The sequence below is a fragment of the Dunckerocampus dactyliophorus genome, chromosome 8 (assembly GCF_027744805.1).
Source record: "Dunckerocampus dactyliophorus isolate RoL2022-P2 chromosome 8, RoL_Ddac_1.1, whole genome shotgun sequence".
Classification (NCBI taxonomy): Eukaryota; Metazoa; Chordata; class Actinopteri; order Syngnathiformes; family Syngnathidae; genus Dunckerocampus; species Dunckerocampus dactyliophorus.
In genome coordinates, this window is record NC_072826.1 from 12,505,123 (window position 1) to 12,527,185 (window position 22,063).

Consider the following 22,063-nt stretch of genomic DNA (forward strand, 5'->3'; position numbering starts at 1 on the left):
CGATACATGTGAGGTTTCTCCCATTTTCTCAAACCTTTATGTTGTCATGCAACTGCTGTCTTTTGTCTCCATCTCTACCAGACCTGATAAAGTGTTTTTTATTACTCTCTGTCTGACAGTCCTGAACCCTCACATTCCCCAAACCCGCAACCCACACACCATCTATTTGGTATTCAAACCACGTCCAAACATGCGTAGAGAATTTCTGCACACGGCATTTCATCCAAAGCCTGCCATGGACAGGGATTTCAGTCTGAGTAGCAATGACGTGACCCCCACTAGCCTCCCTGCCATAATCCCTCTGCCTCCAGGAGCCCAAAACTAATCTGCTGCAGCCTCCTCATCACAGCCCTTCACTCATTCCAGGCTTCTGCAGCAGCGCCGCTTGCGTTTATTTAGCCACCGTGCGCTGTTTTAACTTCACTGTGCTCGTTTACAGGCGTAAATATGCATTGAACAGTTCTTGTGAATGAATTGCTGATGTACGGTAAAGCCTAATGGATGCACTTCTAATGATTTATGTAACAGTCATCCAGAGTAAGTACATGGCAGCCCTTCTCCAGAAGCTACATGTGGAAATGTGAGGCACTGGAATGCGGCACGCGTAAAGACTATAGGTGGGTTGGTTTAAGATATGCATGTGCAAAAAACTTGACAGTACCATTGGTCATTTTAGTTAAACTAATAATATATTTCAAAAATATGGTGCATCCACGGATTTAGAATATACAGCGTACCTTGGACCTCGAAAGGTCTCGGAATGAAACCTTAAATTTTATATAAAATACAAAAAGGTCAAAGAAAATTTGGACGTCTAATAAATGGAAGTGAGACTAGACCAGATAAGATAAATCATCCCAGCAGCTGACATATAGCCATATATCGCATAAATTCATTTTTTGTTTTTTAAAATTGATTTCAGTGATGATAAGTCCAAAAAACAAAAATGGTAATGACAAGAAAAAGTAGAGGAAGTGGTCACATACTTTTTATAGTGTTGCTGGTTAGCAACATTTATTTGTATAACCTTTATTTACATTGACAAGATGCTGTTTAAAACACTAACTATACAATATTTTTTTATGACAGTAAATACGTAAAAATAAATCATTGCTTTTGCCCTTATTTTCTGAGAGGAAAATTCATAGTCTGAAGCTTTAACATTTTCTTATAAAAGAGTTGTTTATGTACATAATGACACATGTTTTAATCAATGCTGGAAAACAACTACTATCTTTCATTTTGGCACAAATCACTTCAAACAGGAAGAGTTGGCTGACGTCCTAAGGGTGTAAACTCTGCAGCAGCACAGTTGCCAAGGTAACCGAGGGCCTCCCATCACCCTATCCCCTCCTGCCCCGGCATTGGCCCATTCCATCTCTGTATGTGAGCTGGGTACTTAAATTCAGTGACCTCTTGGGTCTGTGCTGAACAACCTCCATTGATTTGGACAAATGGAAGCAAGAGCGAGCAGCCAAGGCCTTCCTGTTTCAGGGTTAAGGATGCAGTCAAAGAGGAGGAGAAGAAGCAGATGAATATCTCAGGGATGTCTTGTTTTATATGACTCAACCACACATTTAAAGGCTAATTAGTCGATCTCTTCACTTGGTAGACATTTTCTGGGGGCTGCAGCTGTGATTGAGCTATTAAATGTGTTCTGCTTTTAAATGGCATTCATTAAAGCCTCCTGGTGAATCTCTTCCCAACAATAGCAGCAGCCTTTCCATGCACAGGTAGTAATGCTGCGGGGAGGAGCGTTTTAATGTGTAAGACAATTCTGTTGCTACCCCTGTAGTAGTGATGCATTCAGGTGAAATCCTGTTGTGTTAGTTTTGCTCTTGCCATGTCAGCGCTTGAATGCTTCATGAGATAATAATTGATGCATTGCAAAATTGCATGCTTTGCAAAATTTTAGTGCCTGCCAGGTTTCACCTAGTTCTGGTTTTGGCACAGTTTTACTTCAGTAAATTCCACTTTGGCTTCTATAGTCATCATCACACTTGTCCTTTTTGTCATTATTACTGATAGTCTTCCAGAAATAGCAAACACAAAAGCCAAAGAACAAGCATAACATAATGATGATCCAAGTTTTTGAAGGTTCCCATGACCAATACCTAACCTTAATTGTTCTATGGTGTTTTATGGCAATTTACAACATTTATGTGTCATGATGTGTGTTTTTTTGCACACCAATACTGTGTAGTAACAAATAATTTAGCTCCAATGTGAATTAGTGCCTAACCTTTTTTGTACAATATCCTACCAAGGAAGTGTGAGAACCACCTAATACCCTCAGCACATGTAAATCCGGTGTCTTCAGTGAGACGTGCATGTAGGATGGTGGTCTACAGACAGCCAATCACACAATTCAGCACCAGCTGCTTCTTGCCATGGCACCCCCCCATCCCCCTTTCCGCCAAACACACCCTAAAGAAGAAAGAAAGGCTTCTTCATCCAACCCCCCACTTTATTTGAGATATCCCGCCCTTGTCGGAACTGGCTGGACAACACGTTAGACACCCTTTATGCCACCTGTCCGTCAGCTCGACTGCACCTCAGGGAGTCTCAGTCACGAAGCTGGGGGGCTGTCGCTTGCTGCCTTTGTTTGGTTTCTGTAAGACTCACACCCTAAACCCCCCCCCCCACACACACACACACACTCACACACACTGCCTGCACTCTTTCCTACAAACATAGCAGGCACGCCATTGCTCCCGTCATCTATTTTATATAACTGTGCCCCCCCCCCCCCCCTTCAGCACGAAGACCGCCGCTGCTGCCCCTCCCTCTCCACTCTCACCTGTCCTGGTGCAGAATAATGGCTGCTGACCCACAGAGGGAAGATTGAAATCAGCAGGAAACTGATGATATTTTATGAGTTCTGGCAAGCTGTGTGGCCGTGAAGTGAAACCTGGATCAACCCTGCTGTGTGTGGGTCATCGAGGTAACCGGTCCTTGACTCCTCCTCCTTCCCCTTTTTTGCCCATTTTCTCCCTTCCACCATCATTCACACCAGCATCAGTAGACTTGGCGGAAGTGAGTAGGGACCTGCCATAGATGGACCCTGTTGCCCTAGTAACTATTTGTTCTTCAGAAACAATGGACATTTTTTGGGTAACTGTGGGTGTGTTTCATCCATCTATCCATTTTCTATACCGCTTCATCCTCATTAGGGTCGCGGGGGCATGCTGGAGCCTATCCCAGCTGACTTCGGGCGACAGGCGGGGTACACCCTGGACTGGTCGCCAGCCAATCACAGGGCACATATAGACAAACAACCATTCCCACTCACATTCATACCTATGGACAATTTAGATTCACCAATTAGCCTAACATGCATGTTTTTAGAATGTGGGAGTACCCGGAGAAAACCCACGCACACACGGAGACAACATGCAAACTCCACACAGAAATGCCCAAGGGAGAATCGAACCCAGATCTCCAGACTGTTACTGTGTTGGCCAACATGCTAACCACTAGACCACCGTGCGGCCTCGGGTGCGTTTCAATCTTTGTTAAATCACAGCGCAAATAAGGTTGAATGTTGTGAGTGGGAAGTCAACACAAGACATTACAGATAACCGCAGACATTGAAACATGTGCGTGTATAATTCAAAAGGCTTTCTTAACCCACCTGTCCTTTCTGGAAAAGGCTGTGACAACTATTCCGACAATACAGCTTTTTGCATATGATTATGCACCTTGATGCCAGAATTTGCACCTTAACTTATTTATACACAGGTTGTAGAGATTGTATGGGTGTAACGGTACATGTATTGATAGTCAGATTTTTTTGGTACAGTACAGAGGCGTACCGAGTTCCCACATTGAACATATTAAGTGAGGTACTGGAAGTATAACTTATAGTCACGCATCCACTCCGTTAACAAATACACATGTCACCTTGCCTTTGGCTAGCGGGAGTCATTGAGATAGTGCCAAGGAGAAGCCAGAGCTCGAAAACCCTCTTTTGTTAGGGAACACTTGGCACTGGTGAAATACTGTACATAAGGAAGTGGATAAGACACAAACCATGTGCTGGCATGTACACAGCTAGTAAATAAGGTATTAATCAAGTAAAGCTTGATTCAAACAGTATGCACTATAAAATGGTCTTATCTCTAATCTTAATAAAATTAATAAAAATATTAATAATAGAGCCACACCTCGGTTTTCATACCCTCCCGTTTTCATATGATTCGGTTTTCGTCAACATTATTGCACAAATTTTCCCTCAGTTTTTGCACACTGTCTCTGTTTTCGTGAGAAACACTTCTGAATTCTATCAGGCCAGGATGTACGCAAAGTTCACATGGACAATAAGTTCCATTCATTCGTCATGTAGAATTATTTCACATTGTTTCAAGTGTATTTTTGTTAATATTTATGTGTGTCTGGAATGGATTAATTGGATTTACATTATTCCCTATGGGAAATATTGCCTCAGTCTTTGTCTGACTTTTTGAAACAAATTAGTACCGAAAACCAAGGGACCACTATTTCAATTAAACCCCAAAGTAAAAAATGTTTCTGTCTACACAAAAACACTAAAAAGTGAGTTTTCCAGCTTTGCTAAATGTGATCCAAAAAGCTGTTTGTGTGCGTGTCAAAAATACTTGTGTTTATGTGGACAATGTATTCAAGTAGGATCATTTTCCAAGTACTGTATGTCACTGCACATCAGTGGGTGCTTCTTTCCAGAAATACTTGTCAGTGCACCATTGGGAGGGGGGGGTAACAGGTGACCTCATGTTCTCATGTAGTTGAGCGGGCGGAGTCCTCCTCACTTCTTTTATTTGCCGCAACAATGACCTCTGACATTTGATCAGAGTCCAAGTCTCCTCATTTAGCTGTCCTCAGTGTCGTCTTCAACTGGAAACAGCGTACGTCCTCCAAGGCCTGTCATAAATAAGAGAGGGTGTCGTTTTTAACCCTCCCTCTGGACCCCTCCCAACATGAGCCACTCTGCAAGCACAATGACTGATGCGTGTTGTGACAGTGAAAGTCTCTGGTGTCTGCTTGTATGTTCAACATGAGCGTGAGAGGCCTATCGAGGGTTGAATAAGGCTTTAAATTGCCATTGTACAACTTCCACATGTGAAACTGGGGCAAGTGCCTTCAATGCATCCCCCTGACAAAATAAAGGTTCAAAACAGAGGGAAAAAGATCAGAAGATGCTCTCGGGGCCAAGACAAATGGAATCAAATACACGTGGCGAGCAGATTCATTTTCAAGCAGGGGAAAGCTAGACAGTAAGTGTTTCACCCATGTTAAATGGTACTGATAATAAATAAATCATGGATTTGCTGTCTGGATCCACACCAAATGATAATTTAGACCTGCAGTGTAAATCCAGCCGAACGCGGGCAGTCACAGAGTTTGAGTGAATTAATTATCCGCACAGAAGCTCATTTGGTGTCCTGATTACTGAGGACGGTGTCATATTTTCAAATTATGTACCATTATCTGCATCAAGTGACATTTTTCCCCCTCCGCTGATGATCAGTCATTAAAAATAATGGAATATAAGCTGTAGCTCTGATGAGGATCCTGCGAGGCCGACAAGCTCTTCGTAAATAGAGATGAACAATGACAAAAGGCCATGGCTCGTGCCACGCCCCGGCCATCTGCAGGCTGCCCGCTCTGCCGCCACCCTGATTGGACCGCGACATCCTCCGGAGAATAAGCTATCATCTATTAGCCGGCAAGGAATGGTCCTTTATTCCATCTTCAAGTCTGTAGTCTCGTCTGTTTTCCAACACCGTGTGCATATGTTGGCTCACATGCCTGTAATTTCACCATTCCACATTTGTCTCTCCCCTCTCCCATGGCCAGAAAAGACAAGGGGGTTTGGAGGGTGGGAGAAAAAGGAGTTCTGTAAAAATTCCAGATGTTATTGCATTGCTGGTGAATGGCTCCACTGATACTCCACTTTCATCTCAGCTTCCTCTCTATTGACAGATGGTAGTTATCACACACTATGGAAATACTGTTTTTTCCCCCCCTCCTCGCTTTGGTGTTTGAAAAGACCTGTTGAACATCACAAGAGCTTTGTGGCCACATCGGTATAATTCACTGAAGAACTCTCCAGAGGCTAAGTTCTGGAAGTGAAACAGAGTTTTATGTTGCTGGATGATGTATGGAATAAATGTACTAATTGACCATTCTGTGCCATGTCAAGTGCAGTATAATACGATTTTGTGATTTTGCCAGACTTTGAGACACACCAACTTCACTTAATTCAACTCAATTAATAAATTCTTCCAGAACACAGAAACCGTTATGAAGTGTCACCATCGCCTTTGTGTTTTCCAAGCGAAATTAGCTGTTGTTTACATTAAAGATGGACTCATTTTCCATTGCTGTCCAACTGCAATGGAGGTTATATCTTGGACAGTGCATGAAACTGCTCACGCCCCACCAGTTGGGAATCACTGATATAGTCCACAGCAAAATGTTAAGCTGCTAAACTTGCCTGCCTGCACCACCGTTAGCTATCATTCATGGCCCAAAGTAAAAGAATCTCGTGAAGAATAAGCTGGAAAGTAATGTTGCACCTTCTGCTGCATGACCAATTTTCCATTAAGAAGCTTTTTTTATCCAGCCCCATGTTGCTTTATGTCCATGTAAATATCACGCCTTGAGGTGGTGGAGGTTGGGGGGCTTATGTGATACATTCTACGTAAGCCCTAAAATGGTTCACGGGGCAGTGGGAGAATGGACTTATTTTGTCGCTTATCCCCGCATCGGCCATGCTTGTATACAGAACACAAGTTTTAGTCGACCACTAACTTTGTTGTTGTTAAAGGTCCCTTACAGTAGTATTCCAAATATATTTTTTAATGATGTTCTAAAAATAATGTGTCCCTACAGCACTATTTTACGAGCATCAAATGTGAGAAAAATCTATTATCTTCCTGACTTGTTTGCGCCACTTTTGAGAGAAGAGGCGCTGAAGCGGTTGCTTTTGAAGTTGAAGCTTTTCATGAGGTATTGAAGGAAAAAACGTCCTCCTCATGGACATTATGCCGCCTCTGATTCCCCCCTAGCAAGATGAGCGCAACCCATGTTTATGCTCAACACTTTGTAAAAAGCAGGCTCTGCTACAAATCCTAAAATGTAGCCTCAGCTCTGCCACCAATGATCAATCAGTCAGCTACAGACGTGGGAGCTGTAAGTTTGTAAGTCAGTGAATAGGTTAACCTAGCGTGATGCTGTTGTTAAAATGTGAGTGTAATGTAGCTCACATAGCTATGGTAGAGTTGCAAAGCTTGTGTCCTCATGTCCACCTCTTAATGTTACATTGCTGTATGTGTATTGTATATATTTTACATATATAAGTGCAGAGTTACAGTCTTGTAAAAAGTAGATGAAGTGCACAATAGTGCTTATTGGAGAGACACACTGTCAGCGACAGGTGTGGAAAACACAATTAATTAGCATTAAATATGCAGACACACAAAATAGTGTGTCAAAATCCAATGGATGCAGAAGGGTTTTGCACTGGCTGCTGATTTTTAGTTTTGCGCTTGGACTCCCTGAGCCCCCAAGTAGCCCACACCCTCAGGTCTCATTTCCCAGGTGTTCCACATTTCCAGCTAATCTGCCACTGCTCACTTTGGCTGCTAATCTGCCTCAGAGGAGCCTGCTGAGGCCAACGGGGACTGTGAGCTCTGTGACAGCTGCATCAGGAGAAGCTGTTTAGAGAGGCGAAATTACAGTTTAAACGGACGGCGAAAGTCACTTCCGACTCATCACGTCTCCTCTTGCGCACCCTACTTTACTTTACTTTACTCCTCTCCTACTCAAACATAGAGTCACACAATCCCAGATGCAGCAAAATGATGATTGTGGTGCTAAAGACACAAAAAGCAACCGGTCTAGTTTTGTAGAGCTCGCCAATGGCAGTGTTAAAGATGTAAAATAGCATGACATCATTAAAGGCACAAAGTATGCCGTTCAATTTTACTGAAATGTTGTTTTAAATTGTGATTGACTGAAATTATTTGCCTGTCATGTTTTCATTTCCCACGTTGTACTACTGTACTGTACCAATTAAAATCAGTAGGTGCACATGCACTTGCAGGGAATTACACATTCCCTGCCTTTTGGTGGCCAGCATGACTAGATTCTGCATGTCAAACCTCCGCTTTTAGCGTGTTCAAATCATTTAAAATGACACTGTGCTGTTTGGGTGCAGCTTGAGTCACACCTTGCAGGTCAATAGCACTCGCCCTCTTTCGCGGCTCGCAGCGGGACGAGCTTGCAGACCTGCTGACTGCTGCAACCAACCTTGAAGCCAAGAGGGCGAAATGAATATCTGATTTGCGTGCACGCTTTTGTGTGTGTGTGCAGTGTGCAGTGAAGCTAACGGCAGTTGTCAAGTAGCTTTCAGTCAAGCGTGACTGAATTAGACGACGGCAGGATTGCGGTCCTAATTGAATAGAAAAGGTTGCAAGCTCCTCTTCCTTGTGGTGCTAATGATCAATAACAGAAACACAACTCGGTGTATGTACACAACAAATACAACATATACAGCATATGTGTGTATATATATATATTAATAAGCAAATAGGACTTAAAAACAATGAAAAATGACACTATATAGCTTGTGCAGTGTTACAGTGATACAGTGTGTGTGTTTCAGTTAAGTCCAAAATTAATGCCAAAATTTTGGTTTGCGTACATTTTCGGGTTAGCATATGATGCGGTGAGTCCAACTGTGTTTTTAATGTGTTTTTATCAGAAAACATGTTAGCATTCTTCGCCTGCAAACAAAATGTCAACCGGAACTGGAAGTCAGCTATGTCACCCGTCTATAATGTAATCTCAAAAATGTTAAAACAAAACCCGATTTTATAGTTTTGCAATTATAGTTTTACGTGTATAAAACAATCCTAAATGTATAGAAATGACAAATAATGAGGATAAATGAACAAGGTTACTTTTACCTTCATTGAAGACGTGACTGTTCCCAAAGACACAATGTGGCAGCGAGATCAACACCTTCTGCTTCAACACCACCTTCCTTTTGTTTTGTCATGAGTTACTGTATTTCTTGAATTCAGTCGTGTTTTTCACCTTTTTTTTATCAAAATGCTGGTACTTGCAACTTTCTTTGCTCCATTTTGGGTGAGATTACGAGGTGAGAAACACAAGGTGGTGTTGATCTCGCTGCCACATCATGTCTTTGGGAACGTCATGTCAAGTTTCATGTCTTTTATAAACAAGGTTCCACTGTATAAAAATGTTAAAAATACATTGTTAACATGACATTGTTAGTAGTAAATAGAAAACAAATAAGTTAGAATAAGTGGAGCCATTAAAATAAAGACAACTAAATGCGTGAATTTCTAGGCATTTATTCTTTTTAATAATTTTGTTATGGTGAAGTTAATTGATGTGACTTCTGGTGCTGCATGGTTTTGCATGGCTTTGTCGTTTGGTTGATATGTGGTGAGGTTAAACTTTCATTCGTTAAACGTGATCGTCGGTTGGTCTCGATCTTTTTTAGATGTGAGAAGGACTGCTCACATGCATCCGTAGACCCAAACATGGTCGATAGGCAATACCCACACGGTTCATGATAAGTTAAGATAGGACATGATAAGTTCATGGCTGTTTTGGAAAATTTGCCACATATGAATGGCTTTCCGGTCCTCACTTTTGTTGAAGAACCAGCAAAGATGGCCGAAGACCAGTCAGCTCGTCGGCTCCATGCATGGAGTTGCTGCTGATTACCTTGCGCTTTGGGCAGTAGCTCTTGGCATGCCTTCTTGCGACTGTTCCCCGCTGGATATTTAGATGCAAATGGAGCATGCAGTGTGTCAAAGTGCCACTTTATATTTGACCGTTTCATTGATGAAATTTTATCACTGCATATGAGACAAACCGCCAATCCTGTTCTCTCCACGAAGGCAAATTCCTCTGTCCATTCGTGATGAAATGTACAGTACTCCTCACATTTCTTTCTTTTCGCCACCTTCTTCGTCAAAAGTGTTTCCGCTAGCTACCGAATTAGCTAGACGGGAATTTTACTGCTTGACCCCTCGATCACCCGGTAGGCTACTACATTATCAAATTATAATCGTGCTTTGGCGTCTGACCTGGAAAATATCGGAAAGACAGTTGGCATCCGCATTGCGGTAGAATAGATAGATGGATTAAAATGCATTTCATGCTTTATATTTTGGACATTTTTTTAGCACTGGGATTTCTGTAACATTTTACTTTACAAAATGCGAAAAAAGAAGAAAATGTATAGTGTTAAGAAACGTGTGAGAGCCAGATGCAAACATCAAAAGAGCCATATATGGCTCGTGGGCCATAGGTTCCCGACCCCTGTTCTATAGTATTGGTGGCACGTGTACCGTTTGCGTGTCTGTTTACAGCGCAACAGGTAGATGTGCCTTATGTATTACATCATTTTCACCTCGTGACTCGTTACCGTCTGGATGCAACTATTTACGAATCCACAATCCGCAAATTTTTTCAACCCGGAAAAAAAAAAACTGCCAGGAAGGTTTCCGTGTGGACAGGGCCTAATTGCACTCTTGTAAAAGCAACACGTGTTTTCAGAGGCTTGTCTGCTTCCCAGCAGCAATTAAACATACACTTTTATAGAAAACAGCAAAGCAAAGTGATGCCCAAGGTTGTGCACTTTTCACTCTGAATTCTGGGAAATACCCGCCACACAAAGCAGACACATACACACACACACACACGCGCGCACACACACACACACATCATGTGACGCTGGCCATTTTCACTGCTTTCAGCACTTTTTTTCTGCAGTGTCCACAAAAGGTAGCACCTCTGATCCACACCCTCACCCCCAGCAGCCTTTTCTCTTTCACACCATGACCAACACACAAACACACTAACACACACACACACACACACACAAAGTGGAACCCATACATACACACACACACGCACACACCTTAACCGTCTTTGTCTCCCTTGTCTCTTACTGTGTGTCCATTAAGTTTTGGGGGAAGAAAGGCTTGATCCTGACCGTCTTGTTGAAATAGGTTCAATGGGGTGGCGTTTGGACGAGTGTGTTCCAGTGTTGCCATAGACCGGATACCATCCAGTATGGTTGTGAACTTTTAATAAGAAGCAAAGTCATCTCAGCAGAATTTTGGAGGAACAATATGGAAAGTGGAAATTGAAATACCGGCTATGTGGTCTACAAAAGCAAATGACGGCAGGGATATCTAATTTGTGCCTGGTCTAAAGAGATTGGCATGACAGCTCTTAAAGCTTTTTTTATTTCACTCCTCAAGATGGCAGTAGATGTGTTTGAAATATTATGAGTTTTTCAGCATCCAGCACACATTATCTACCTCTGCATGTGCTTTAAAATGTTGGTATGGCTGCTCAGCTGTTGTTGTGAAACTCATGCGTGTTACACTTGTTGTGCTGTTGTTTCCAGTGGACCTATCGGTGGTATTAATGCTGGCTGAGCAGTTTGCTCCTTACCGCTATTGCAAAATTGGTTCTGTTGTTGCTGTGTTGTGCAACATACTTGTAATAAATGTCTATGTGGTAAAAGAAAGCAAAGTTTTCCTTTTCACTTTCTCATGCACCCCAAAGCATATCAAGTTTAAAAAAATTACGTTGTTTTACATTATGAGTTTTTACATTTGTAAAATAACATCCGCTAAGTTCCAGGCTTACAAATTTTAATGCTTTTTGTACATCGTCCTACAAATTTTTAGTTAGAGCATCCTCAATCTAATATTCTCGTTTCTCCACATAGTGTTACGGGTGGATGTGTATCTCATGCTCACACATACACACACACGCACGCACACGCGCACACACACACACGCATACTAGACCAGGTGGTTCCAGCTGCAGGTCTCATCTCCACTGTGTCATAAATCTCCCCGGCTGTGAGAGTCAGGAAACCTTTGAAACAAAAAGGAGCAAATGAGCTGCTGTAAAAATGTGATTTGCACCCTGACTCACAGTCATGTTTCCATGCAGTCAGTCTTGTAAAAAGCCTAATGAAAGAGCTGGCGTCACAATGTGTTATTAAAAGCCATAAAACACAAGTAGCGGGAGAATAGGTAAAGTTGTGTGTTCATGGTGTTAAGATTGAAATAATGCTATATTTAAGAATCAAAGCGTTCTTACCGTGATAGAAGTGAGAGAGGAACATTTGGTCTGAGATTATCTGGACCTTTTCACTCAACCAACTTTTGAAATGAAAAGAGAAATATTTATAAATTCCTTAAAAGCCGTTTCCGTGATGTTCTTCTTCCCCGCGGGTGCTCTGACAGCACATCTGTTCAAGGAAATCTGTTTGACAATGTCTTTTTTTATTAGAGGCACTCACAACAAAAGTGGAAGTGTCATTAGGGAATATTCTTTACATAATTATTCCTCGCGCTAGAAAGATTTCTAAAGTTGGACGAGACATCCGACACAGGCAACTTCAAAAGACTGAAGCGCTGCAGACCGGGAGATGCAGAATTAAAGCTCTGATGGGGTTTTTTTTAATCACCGCCTGGCTACATGTGACATCAGACAACACTTTTCCAATCTGTCATCTCGCCATAAAGTGGAAATTACCCCTCAAACAAATGACAGAGAGGTACACATCATCTTAAACTGGATTTGATGGCTCTGGAATTCATTGTCTGGACAATCACAAAGGGGTTTTAAAAATATTTCCTCAAATTGCGGCCTCCATTCTATGGACGGCATGTCTCAATTAGTCACAAAGTGACTTGAAACAAACAGGCGCTGGACTCCTCCCTTTTTCCCCTACATACATTTCAACTTGGTCAACTTCAAATCCACTGCTAACCAAAACAGCAGCACCTACTGAAAAATGTAGTCTCTCAAACAAATTAAAGTCTTATTGGTGGCCACTGGCATGTTGTAAAGGAGATCTTGTGTGAGCTTTTAAGATAAGGACAGGGGAAGATAATGCTAAGAGATCAGGGTGTGGGTTTAAGCAGAATTAGACCAATAAATGGAAAAAATGCACAGCTAATTATGCGGAACGCAAATGGGAACAATTTATAATTGTGCATGTAACTGTTGGATATGTAGATAATTCTGAAAATAAACAAAATTATTCTAAAACATGCACATATTAGTAGAAAATAAAGAGGTTTGAGGTTCTGAAAAGTTGTTTCTTGAATGTTTTATGCCTGGTGGGAGCTATTCATCTCTCGGCAGCATGCCAAGCAGCTCTCACAATATTTGAATAAAATCCCCGTGGTAGCAAGGAGTCATGGAGTTTTATACGTGCTAATCCATTGCAGTCTTTCCCTTGCCCTCCCATGTAAACGCTGGAGTCATTGTTCTGATTGTCACTGTTGCACCACATCGATCAACTGGTCCTAAAGTAACGCGCTGAATTCCCAAACATTGATCCCATTGAAACATTGATCCCGGCCTCTCGCCGCTCCACTTTTTGTCCGCCCCTTCCCATCAACACGTCTGTATGCCGCTTCCATTTGGACTTTCACACTGCTTCCATGGAGCCGTGAGGTTTGATCCCAATTCCCCCGCCGAGCTGTTTGGAGGGCCTCAGTGAGCCGGTCGACTGGTGCTTTGAATGCTCATGCCTCACGTTTCACTCCGAGCAAAGAGCACTCGCACATCAATCATGGCAGAGGAAAACATGTCAAAGTTGCTAAGTAGTGGTGACATGCAAAGATGGCCTCATGCTGAAACAAGATAACATTTAAGTGAAGTGAAGCAAACGGCAAGATGCTTGTAAACACTCTCCTTGTGCCGCAGCAAATCTAGTCTCATGTTTTGTTTGATTGTATTGAGCGTGTAGCGCACTATCAATGAATATGTGGCTTACAAACAGTCCAAAAAGACAGTTTTGTTCACCAAGTGGCAATTTCAATTAATTACAAAGTGCGTCATACACTTAAAATAAATAAATGCCTCATCACAGATAGACGCTACCATTTTTACTTTACAAAAAAATACATGACAAAAATAGGTCTGTTCATAGACGCCATTGTTCACACTTAGACTTGAACGCCATCGCGAACCAAAACAGCAGCACCTAACGAGGCATGTACTGTTACTCCGATGAACGTATTAAAGTTGATCCGGTGGAAAGAGGGTCTTTTCTATAGTGTTCATTTCCCAGTCACCTCTCAGAAGCCATGCCGCCTTCAAATTATTTCAGCATTTACTCAACATATCATTTATTGTTTGGCCCAAGAAGATTTCAAGAGTAGAAACAAAGCACTTAGAAAAAAATCATGACTCTCACTCATGACAAAGCACAAATCCAGGCGAAAAGCCTTTATGTTCACACAGTAGAGGTTCTGATGTTGGTGCTGTGTCTGTTTTTTGTGTTAGGGGACTCTTAAAAGGGCTCTTAACAGAAAGCGGGCCACTTCAGATGTATGGTGGGCAGGCAGAGCGCAGTGAATTATTCAACATACAGCATGTTGCGCTGAGAGCCGCATCACATGCGAGCCATCGCTCCTTGGTGTTGTTCATTGTGTGCATCATTTGTTTTCTGTGAGAGAGTCACTTAAAATGCTGAAGTGTCAAGAGCTCAATCTCCCGTATCTGTCCATTTGTCTGTCTAGCCACTGTCATCAGTGGTATTAAAGGGACCGTATGCAGCGGGTTCCCCCAGCTGCCTGGAGGGTGCCAACATTCAAATGTACTGCTGGCATTGTTTCCCGACTCCTCCTGCTTTGACTACACCGATGTAACACACACCCTTGCGCTTATGTGTGTTGTCAGCTAATGATAGCAATTCGGCAAGTTTTAGCTACTAAAGTTAGTCATCGTTGAATGTTTAGCCATTTGTAACAACAACATGACTGTAAATTGTTGATTGCTTCTCTGAGATTGCGTTTGTGTGTGTACGTACGCGTCATGTACGTGTACGTGAATACCAACGGTGACAGAAACCAGTTATTTTTATTTATGCCGATCGGAAATTAGGCCAATTTTTATGCAGTTTAATCCATCGTTGTGACAAATAGACACGTTTTTGTACAGTTAGCTCTTTTAAACCACTAATGGTAACATATGCTATCTGGTGGTGGTGTTCTGATATTTTTTGGTTTCAAAAAATGTAATTTAGAGCGAGCTGCATATAGCACCTTTAATGCCGGCTGAGTAGTTTACTCCTTACCACTATTACAACATTGGTTCTGTTGCGGCCATGTTGTGCAATATACTTGTTAATAAAAGCTGTCTTGCTGTCCATTTTCTCATGCACTCCAAATCATTTACACAGCATCCATTTCATGTCACTACAGTATAATGTAAAAAAAATCTTTCATTCATTCATTACTCAATAAAAACAATGCTTGTTTTAATGATAAGGGGAACTCACAGCAACACGTTTCTTGATTATGTGACATTTTAAAATGTAATATCATAAACATATCATGTTAAATGTATTTCATTATACATTTGCTCCAATCATCCTGACCTATCTTCATCGAAGCATCTAGGGTGGGGTCCATTATGAGCACCCACTAAATTCATTGCCCCATAACTCGTTCAAACGTTGTATCTCATCTGTTTTCAGCTTGCCCGTCAGGCTTCTTCAAGCCGACCCAGGGAGACGAGTCCTGCACGCAGTGTCCCATCAACAGCCGTACCACCAGCGAGGGTGCCATTAACTGTGTGTGCCGCAACGGATACTATCGCACAGACTCAGATCCCTTCCAGATGCCCTGCACAAGTATGTATTGTAGCCACCTTGTTTTATGCGGACTTAATTGGAAGTGTTGAACATGTAGCACACAATCGTGTTTTCTAAAGACTCGGGCGTCACGTGTGTGAACCCTCACATTTCACACTCACGAGCAGAAGAGCTGAGGGTCAGAGGTCCATGGCGGTCATTGCTGCTCCTGTCAGAGCTGTCCTCCACCCACCCGCCGCACTCCAATGTGATGCTCTCATCCCTATAGTGCAGCTCTCCAAAGATCCCACCCGACACACAAGGCTGGGCCGGCCTGTCCTCAACATCACGCGGCTAGCGCTCTGAGCCAGAGCAGAGGTTACTGGGCCGGGATGCGGTGCTTTTGTGAGAGAGGCCGCCATGGAGAATGAGCCTGGGCCGCGCTGGCTCTTGTCATGCCAATGAAGCTGTTTGAATTTGAATGTGAATTTGAGGTTGACACCAAGCTTGATAGGAAGGAACGCAGGTTGGCGGTGGGGGGGCTCGCTATATCTAAAACAAAAGCAAGGGAGGGGGAAAAACGCCCCTTTCATCGTTTTGGTAGCGTTTTTATTTCTTTTACTCCCTCTGTGTGTGCTGAAAGGACGAGATGATGGTCTCCAACAAAGGAGATTTGCATAAGCCCGGCTGTGGGAGTCGAGCAGCTGTTGTGAATGAGAGCGGCAGCGTCACGTCACTGGCATTAAGCACAGCACGACCCGGCCTGATTAAAGCGGGGCCCACCAGAGCCACCCGTCTAAGCTAATGGGGGTGTATTAGTCCTCCTCCCTGGGACAGAGACGCCGAGGAGGAGTTCTGTTTCACAACCAAGAAGAAGGGGCTTCCTTCCAGAGCCGGAGGTCTGTTAATTGCTGCCTTTTAAAGGCGGTTTAACAAGAAGTGATCGATTCAGATTCCGGATATTGTGGGAGGAGTGCCGTTGTTTAACACATTAGTCTCGCCGTCCTCCACGTGCCTGAAAAAGATAAACACTTCTTATATGAGTGGCTTCTCAGTCAACATGTGTAGCCCGCTCGTGCTTTATCTACTTTAGTAGCTCTTCATGATGCTCCTCTGCGGGGAAATTGTGAAGAAAACACTTCATTGTGAGCACTAGCTTAGAAAATCCGATCCAGTGAATGGGAATCCTGTGAGGGACGATTGTCAGCCAAAGCCTTGGAGAGCTATCAAGTTTTCCTGAGAAATTAGTAGCATTCGGTATCAAATTTATGAATGCATTGGGGATTATTTCAAAAAGCGTGATTCTTTTAAACAGCAACACCAAGTAGACAAACATCTCTCCTCTTAGGTCCTGTAAACGATGGTATTACCTTTTGCACCAAAATTCAACAATTTTTCCCCCTTGGCTCAAGCTACTTCCCTTTTTAATTGAGGTGTGCTAGTAGCTAGTTGAAAGTTGAAAACATAACCTCTTCCATAGTATACATTTTAGTATGTTTTTTTTTCCCAACCAAACTCCCTTGACCACATGTCCCCATTGGTTCACATTTACACCACACACACCATCTGTGAAAATGTACTTAATGACTGTTGTGGTTTGAAGTGATAGTTATTTAATATTCTCCTGTTAAGCGCTGCAGCCAGCTAAAATGAATAAAAAAAGCATGTGTTCAGCGAACTGAAAGGACGTTTACATAACATTTTTAATGGGAAACAGACAGAAGTATTAGTTTTTTAGGACATTTGTTCAGGTGACAACTTTTTGGAGTATGAAAATACCATAATTTGAACAGCACTGTTTAGGCATTTCAGTGTGCATTTACTGCCCTACTAAAGTGTTAAAATGAGTCACATTACCTAATGTTAATCTTACAGATATGCAAATGAAGGGTTTTCAAAACATGATTGTGAATAAGAAGTGTTTTTACTTTGGAAGAAGGTATCACCAACTTTTGGCCTGGCATGCTCATTTTTCATTTTTCATTTTCAAGTGAGGTAGGTTTTGTGTCTAAATGTGAGCGTTTTCATACAAACAAAAAATGTTTTTTATCATGTAAATGTGCGCTTCCTCACTCCGGAATCTATTCCGTCTTCCAGCGGTCCCTTCCGCTCCACAGACCGTGATCTCCAGCGTGAACGAGACCTCGGTCATGCTGGAGTGGATGGCTCCTCGGGATTCCGGGGGCCGCGAGGACGTGGTCTTCAACATCATCTGCAAGAGTTGCGGCGGCGGGCGGGGCGGCTGCACCCGCTGCGGGGACAACGTTCAGTTCCTGCCTCGCCAGCTGGGCCTGACGGAGCCACGGGTGTACATCAGTGACCTGCTGGCCCACACGCAGTACACGTTTGAGGTGCAGGCTGTCAACGGGGTGTCGGATCAGAGCCCTTACTCCCCTCAGTACGCCTCAGTCAACATCACCACCAACCAGGCTGGTAAGTGAACACCATTATGCCTCCTCTTCATCACACTCCACAAGCACATAATGCAGAGTGCACACGTTCCTCTCTCCCTATCCTGTATGCTGATGAATGCAGATTAGTGTCTCTGAGTGTGTTGTCGATGGCGGGACAGACAAAATGGGACGGCTTTCTGGTCCTTACACTCTAACCTCACAGCCATGATTTGCAGATTGTGGCGGTGGCAGGCCCGCTGCTCTATCTCCATTCACTGCTGATTGCAGCTCATCCACCCACTTGGTGTCAGCGTTATTTTAAACAATATAAAACACTACCTTTCTCCCATTCACTGATTATAGACAAGTATTCCGCTAGAAAAAAAAAACTTTCCTCAGGGCTGGCTTAGCCTTTTAATCTCAGGGTTTCCATAAAGAGACACCTTAAAGCCTTCTTTCGATCTGCAAACACTTGCCTCTTTTAGCCTTTGTGATTGTGCCTTTAGTCTCCCCCAACCCTCATCATTTGACTGAGGCTAAAGCATTGATTTGCTCTCTAACTGTCTCAATCAAATGCATCACATAGCAGGGGAGGAATGATGTTGCTGTGACGTCTTGTGATGTCTTATCCTTCACCCCCCCCCCCCCCCCCCTCCCCCCACCCGCACCCCCCTGCAGATTCCTGTATGACTGGGCCACCTAAAGCACCCTGTTACTCAGCTTCTATTACACTGGACATGTTGCATTTGTTTAACTACACACTCACTCTCATTACTGCGCACTGCACTCCCTAAACGTTCCTCTCAAATTGACCCATTGTAGCAAACGACAGTGTTTACGGAAATCTGTTTGCCTTACAGCTCCATAAAGTAGCCATTACAATGCTGAGAGTCCAAAATGGAGGCCTTTACTCAAACGGCAGCCTCTTTTTATTGTCTGTTTGGATTTAAGTCACTAGTGTGGTCGCTTAATGAGGGCTGTGAGTGCAGTTAAGCGTTGTAATGAGGCCCCTGCCCCGCTCGCTCTCTCACTGGACCACAATAAGTCTGCTGCCTTGGCCCTTGGCTTCCCGGCTTCCCCCGCTGAGGGGTTCTGGCGGAAATTGGGGGGCTCTGCGCCCTCTCTACCGAAGTGTCCGTCATTTTAGATTATGGGGCAATGCTCCCGTCGCAGGGAGCTGTGAAATTCTACCAGTGCACCCCACCACCTTTTCCCCCGTGACGCAGCAGAAGTGGGCTCGCTCGTGAAGCATGCAATTGCAGGACTCGGTGCTATGCTACAAGGATGGGGGCCACACCGAGCAGGAGCCTAATTGCATCTGGTTTGTGAGGCTTGGAGGTTACATAAACATCATGTCAGCCCTAATTACCACAGGCAGCTCTGTGCCTGGGCTTTCACACTGGCAGTGAGGAGAGCGCAAGCTGGGTGAAAACAAATTAAATATCAAATAATACACGTGTCTTGAAGGTCCCCTATTATGTAAAACGTATCTCTTACTGATGTTCTCGAAGTAATTTGTGTCCTGAGAGCTGGTTTATGAGCATCAAACTGTCATCTTCCACACTCGTTTGCTCCACTTTCGAGAGAAAAATCTCCCTCCTCCTGGACATGATACCATCTCTGACCCGCCCCTGGCAAGATGAGCCTGCCCCTTGAATACACGCACCATTTCTCACCTCACATGGTAAAAGAAAATAGCTTTGTTATGCATCATAACTAACTATCAGACAGTCAGCTACCTACAGGTGTGGGAGCTGTAAATTTGATCATTTTTTTCTTCAGTGAATAGGCCAAACTAGCATGATTCAAATGTGAGCATAATGTTAGCACTGTAACTCACTATCTATGCTAATGTTGCTAACGTTTGCGTCCTCCTGTCCCACTCCTTCATGTTATGTTGTTGTATGTGATGTATGGCATCTATTATGCTAGACAAGTGCAGAGTTACAGTGTATACTGTATGTAAAAAATGATAAAGTGCAAAATAGTTCTTCTTGGAGCCACACACTCTGTTGGAGACAGGTGTGGAGGCACACAGCTCATTAGCATCAAAGCTACACACACAAAACTACGTTTCCAGTAGGGCTTACTAAAAGCACTTATATACTGTATAAATTCCAATACACTATTATGGAATATCTGAGACTCATTTGTTCAAATTGCTGAAAAATAGTATAGTTTGTGACCTTTAATCAGCGGCTAGCACAGAACCACTGGTTGCAGTTGCATTGACAAAGAAATTGTAAGCCAATGGTGTCAAATTTACGTCCTGCCTCCGATGTGAATGGCCGCTGTCCTCAGCTGCGGCTTGTTAGTGTGAAGGCAAGTGGATGGAGAGGAGGACGGTGAGGGCGGGACACCCCATTAAGCATCCCAGATACGCTCATCCCTCCACTCTGTAGGAGGTTGTAAATAAAAAGGAATCTTGAAACGTTCATCATCGTTCAATTACACACCGTAACGTCATAGCACGCAAAATGATGATGATGTGCTCAGTGTTATGTTTGATTATGAGCTTCACTAATTCTGCAGTACTGGCTCCAAGCTTTTTAGTAGCGATGAGTCACGGTGAGCCTTACATGATTTGCTCAGCTCATACTCTAAAACGATGCTGTGTGCATGCTATTCAATGAGAAGTTAGGATCCGGTGCCAAAGGGTGAAAACTTAGCCAGTCGTCGCTTCTTTCACTCAGAGATCCTGAAAAATGACTGCATCGCAGCTGTAGCAGAAGAGTAAAGGATTTTATACATAACCCCATGTTTTATTACCGCCATCGAGTGTAAGCAAGGCCCTGCCCACATGGGAACACTCCTGGGATTATTTTTTTGGCGGGTTGAAAAGAATTACATCCACACTGTATCGGATTAGTAAATAGTAGCATCCAGATGGGAATCGATCACTGGATGAAAATGATGTAAAACATAAGGCACACCTGCCTGTGTCGCTGTAAACAGACACACAGACAGAACCACATGACACCAAAACTATAGGACGCATGCGCATAACATCCGTCGTCTTCCTCTTCCCAGGACTTGTCTAGACTGACAACGAGTCATTTTGGAGTATAAGACAAAAACATATTAGGAGAATGTCGACTGAGGTACATCCTGCCAGTCGAAATATTCAGATATTATGTTGGCTTGTCGGCTTGTCACTTTTGGTTTGCATGCCTATATGGCAATGACAAGCCAGTGTTATCAGAGTTATCACAACCTTTTTCCAAAAAATATCGTTTCAGGGCACCCATGGCGCCGTTTCCATGTGGATGAAAGGCTGAAATGGTAATATACTTTGCCGTTTCGACCTGAAAACGCTCCTGCGTGGACAACCCCTTATAGAAAACGTATCAGACAGCACCAGTTGCTTTCAGCGGGGCTGTATGTGTCAAGTGTCAAACGTTACACCCCGATCCCTTACACACAGGCTCTGTCCCACTTGTGTTACAGCTCTGGTACTGCCTCTAAAGGTGGAAAATTGACCAGTCGACCCCCACATTCTGCCGTTTATACAGAACAGTAACATAGAAAAAAGGCATGAATGCTGGATGCTACAGGGAGTGAGAAATGAGCAGGATTTCCTATGAGTCATGCACTTTAATTAATAGGAAGTCAACAACACAACACCCTTACAATTGAATGGTGCCCAGTTTCTGCTGTCAGTGGGATAGAACGATAGATGGTGACAAGTAAGAGGTATTAACTAATTGCTGCAGTACCTGCCACCTGAGTATTTCCCAATTTGATTAATTCTGCTCATATACTATGTGTGTGTGTGTGTGTGTGTGCGTGCTTGCCATAGAACAGGCATTATAGGTTTTAGCCACATATTTCACTCCAGAGGACATATTTGTTTGAGCTCAAGGTGACTGAGCCGGCTACATGCACAGCGACTGGATTGGTTCCTTATCAGCTGACACTGTCCGATTGTGCCGGTGAACCACATTACTCACTCAGCAGTCACTGAGGGTGTAATCAGGTTTTGCATGTGGTCCAGGGAAGATGTATGGCTTAATTACTGTGCAAATAGCCAAGT

At 43.3% G+C, this 22,063-nt stretch overlaps 1 protein-coding gene across 4 annotated transcripts in view; it reads left to right on the plus strand.

Annotated features, from left to right (window-relative positions):
• The window catches only part of ephb2b (eph receptor B2b), a 139,457-nt gene that overhangs the window by 87,906 nt on the left and 29,488 nt on the right, over nt 1-22,063 (plus strand). For all 4 annotated transcript variants that reach the window (XM_054783625.1, XM_054783627.1, XM_054783626.1 and 1 more), the window contains exons 4-5: nt 15,542-15,697; nt 17,735-18,070. In XM_054783625.1, the coding sequence (XP_054639600.1) occupies nt 15,542-15,697; nt 17,735-18,070 (492 nt within the window). The remainder of the gene's footprint in view (nt 1-15,541; nt 15,698-17,734; nt 18,071-22,063) is intronic.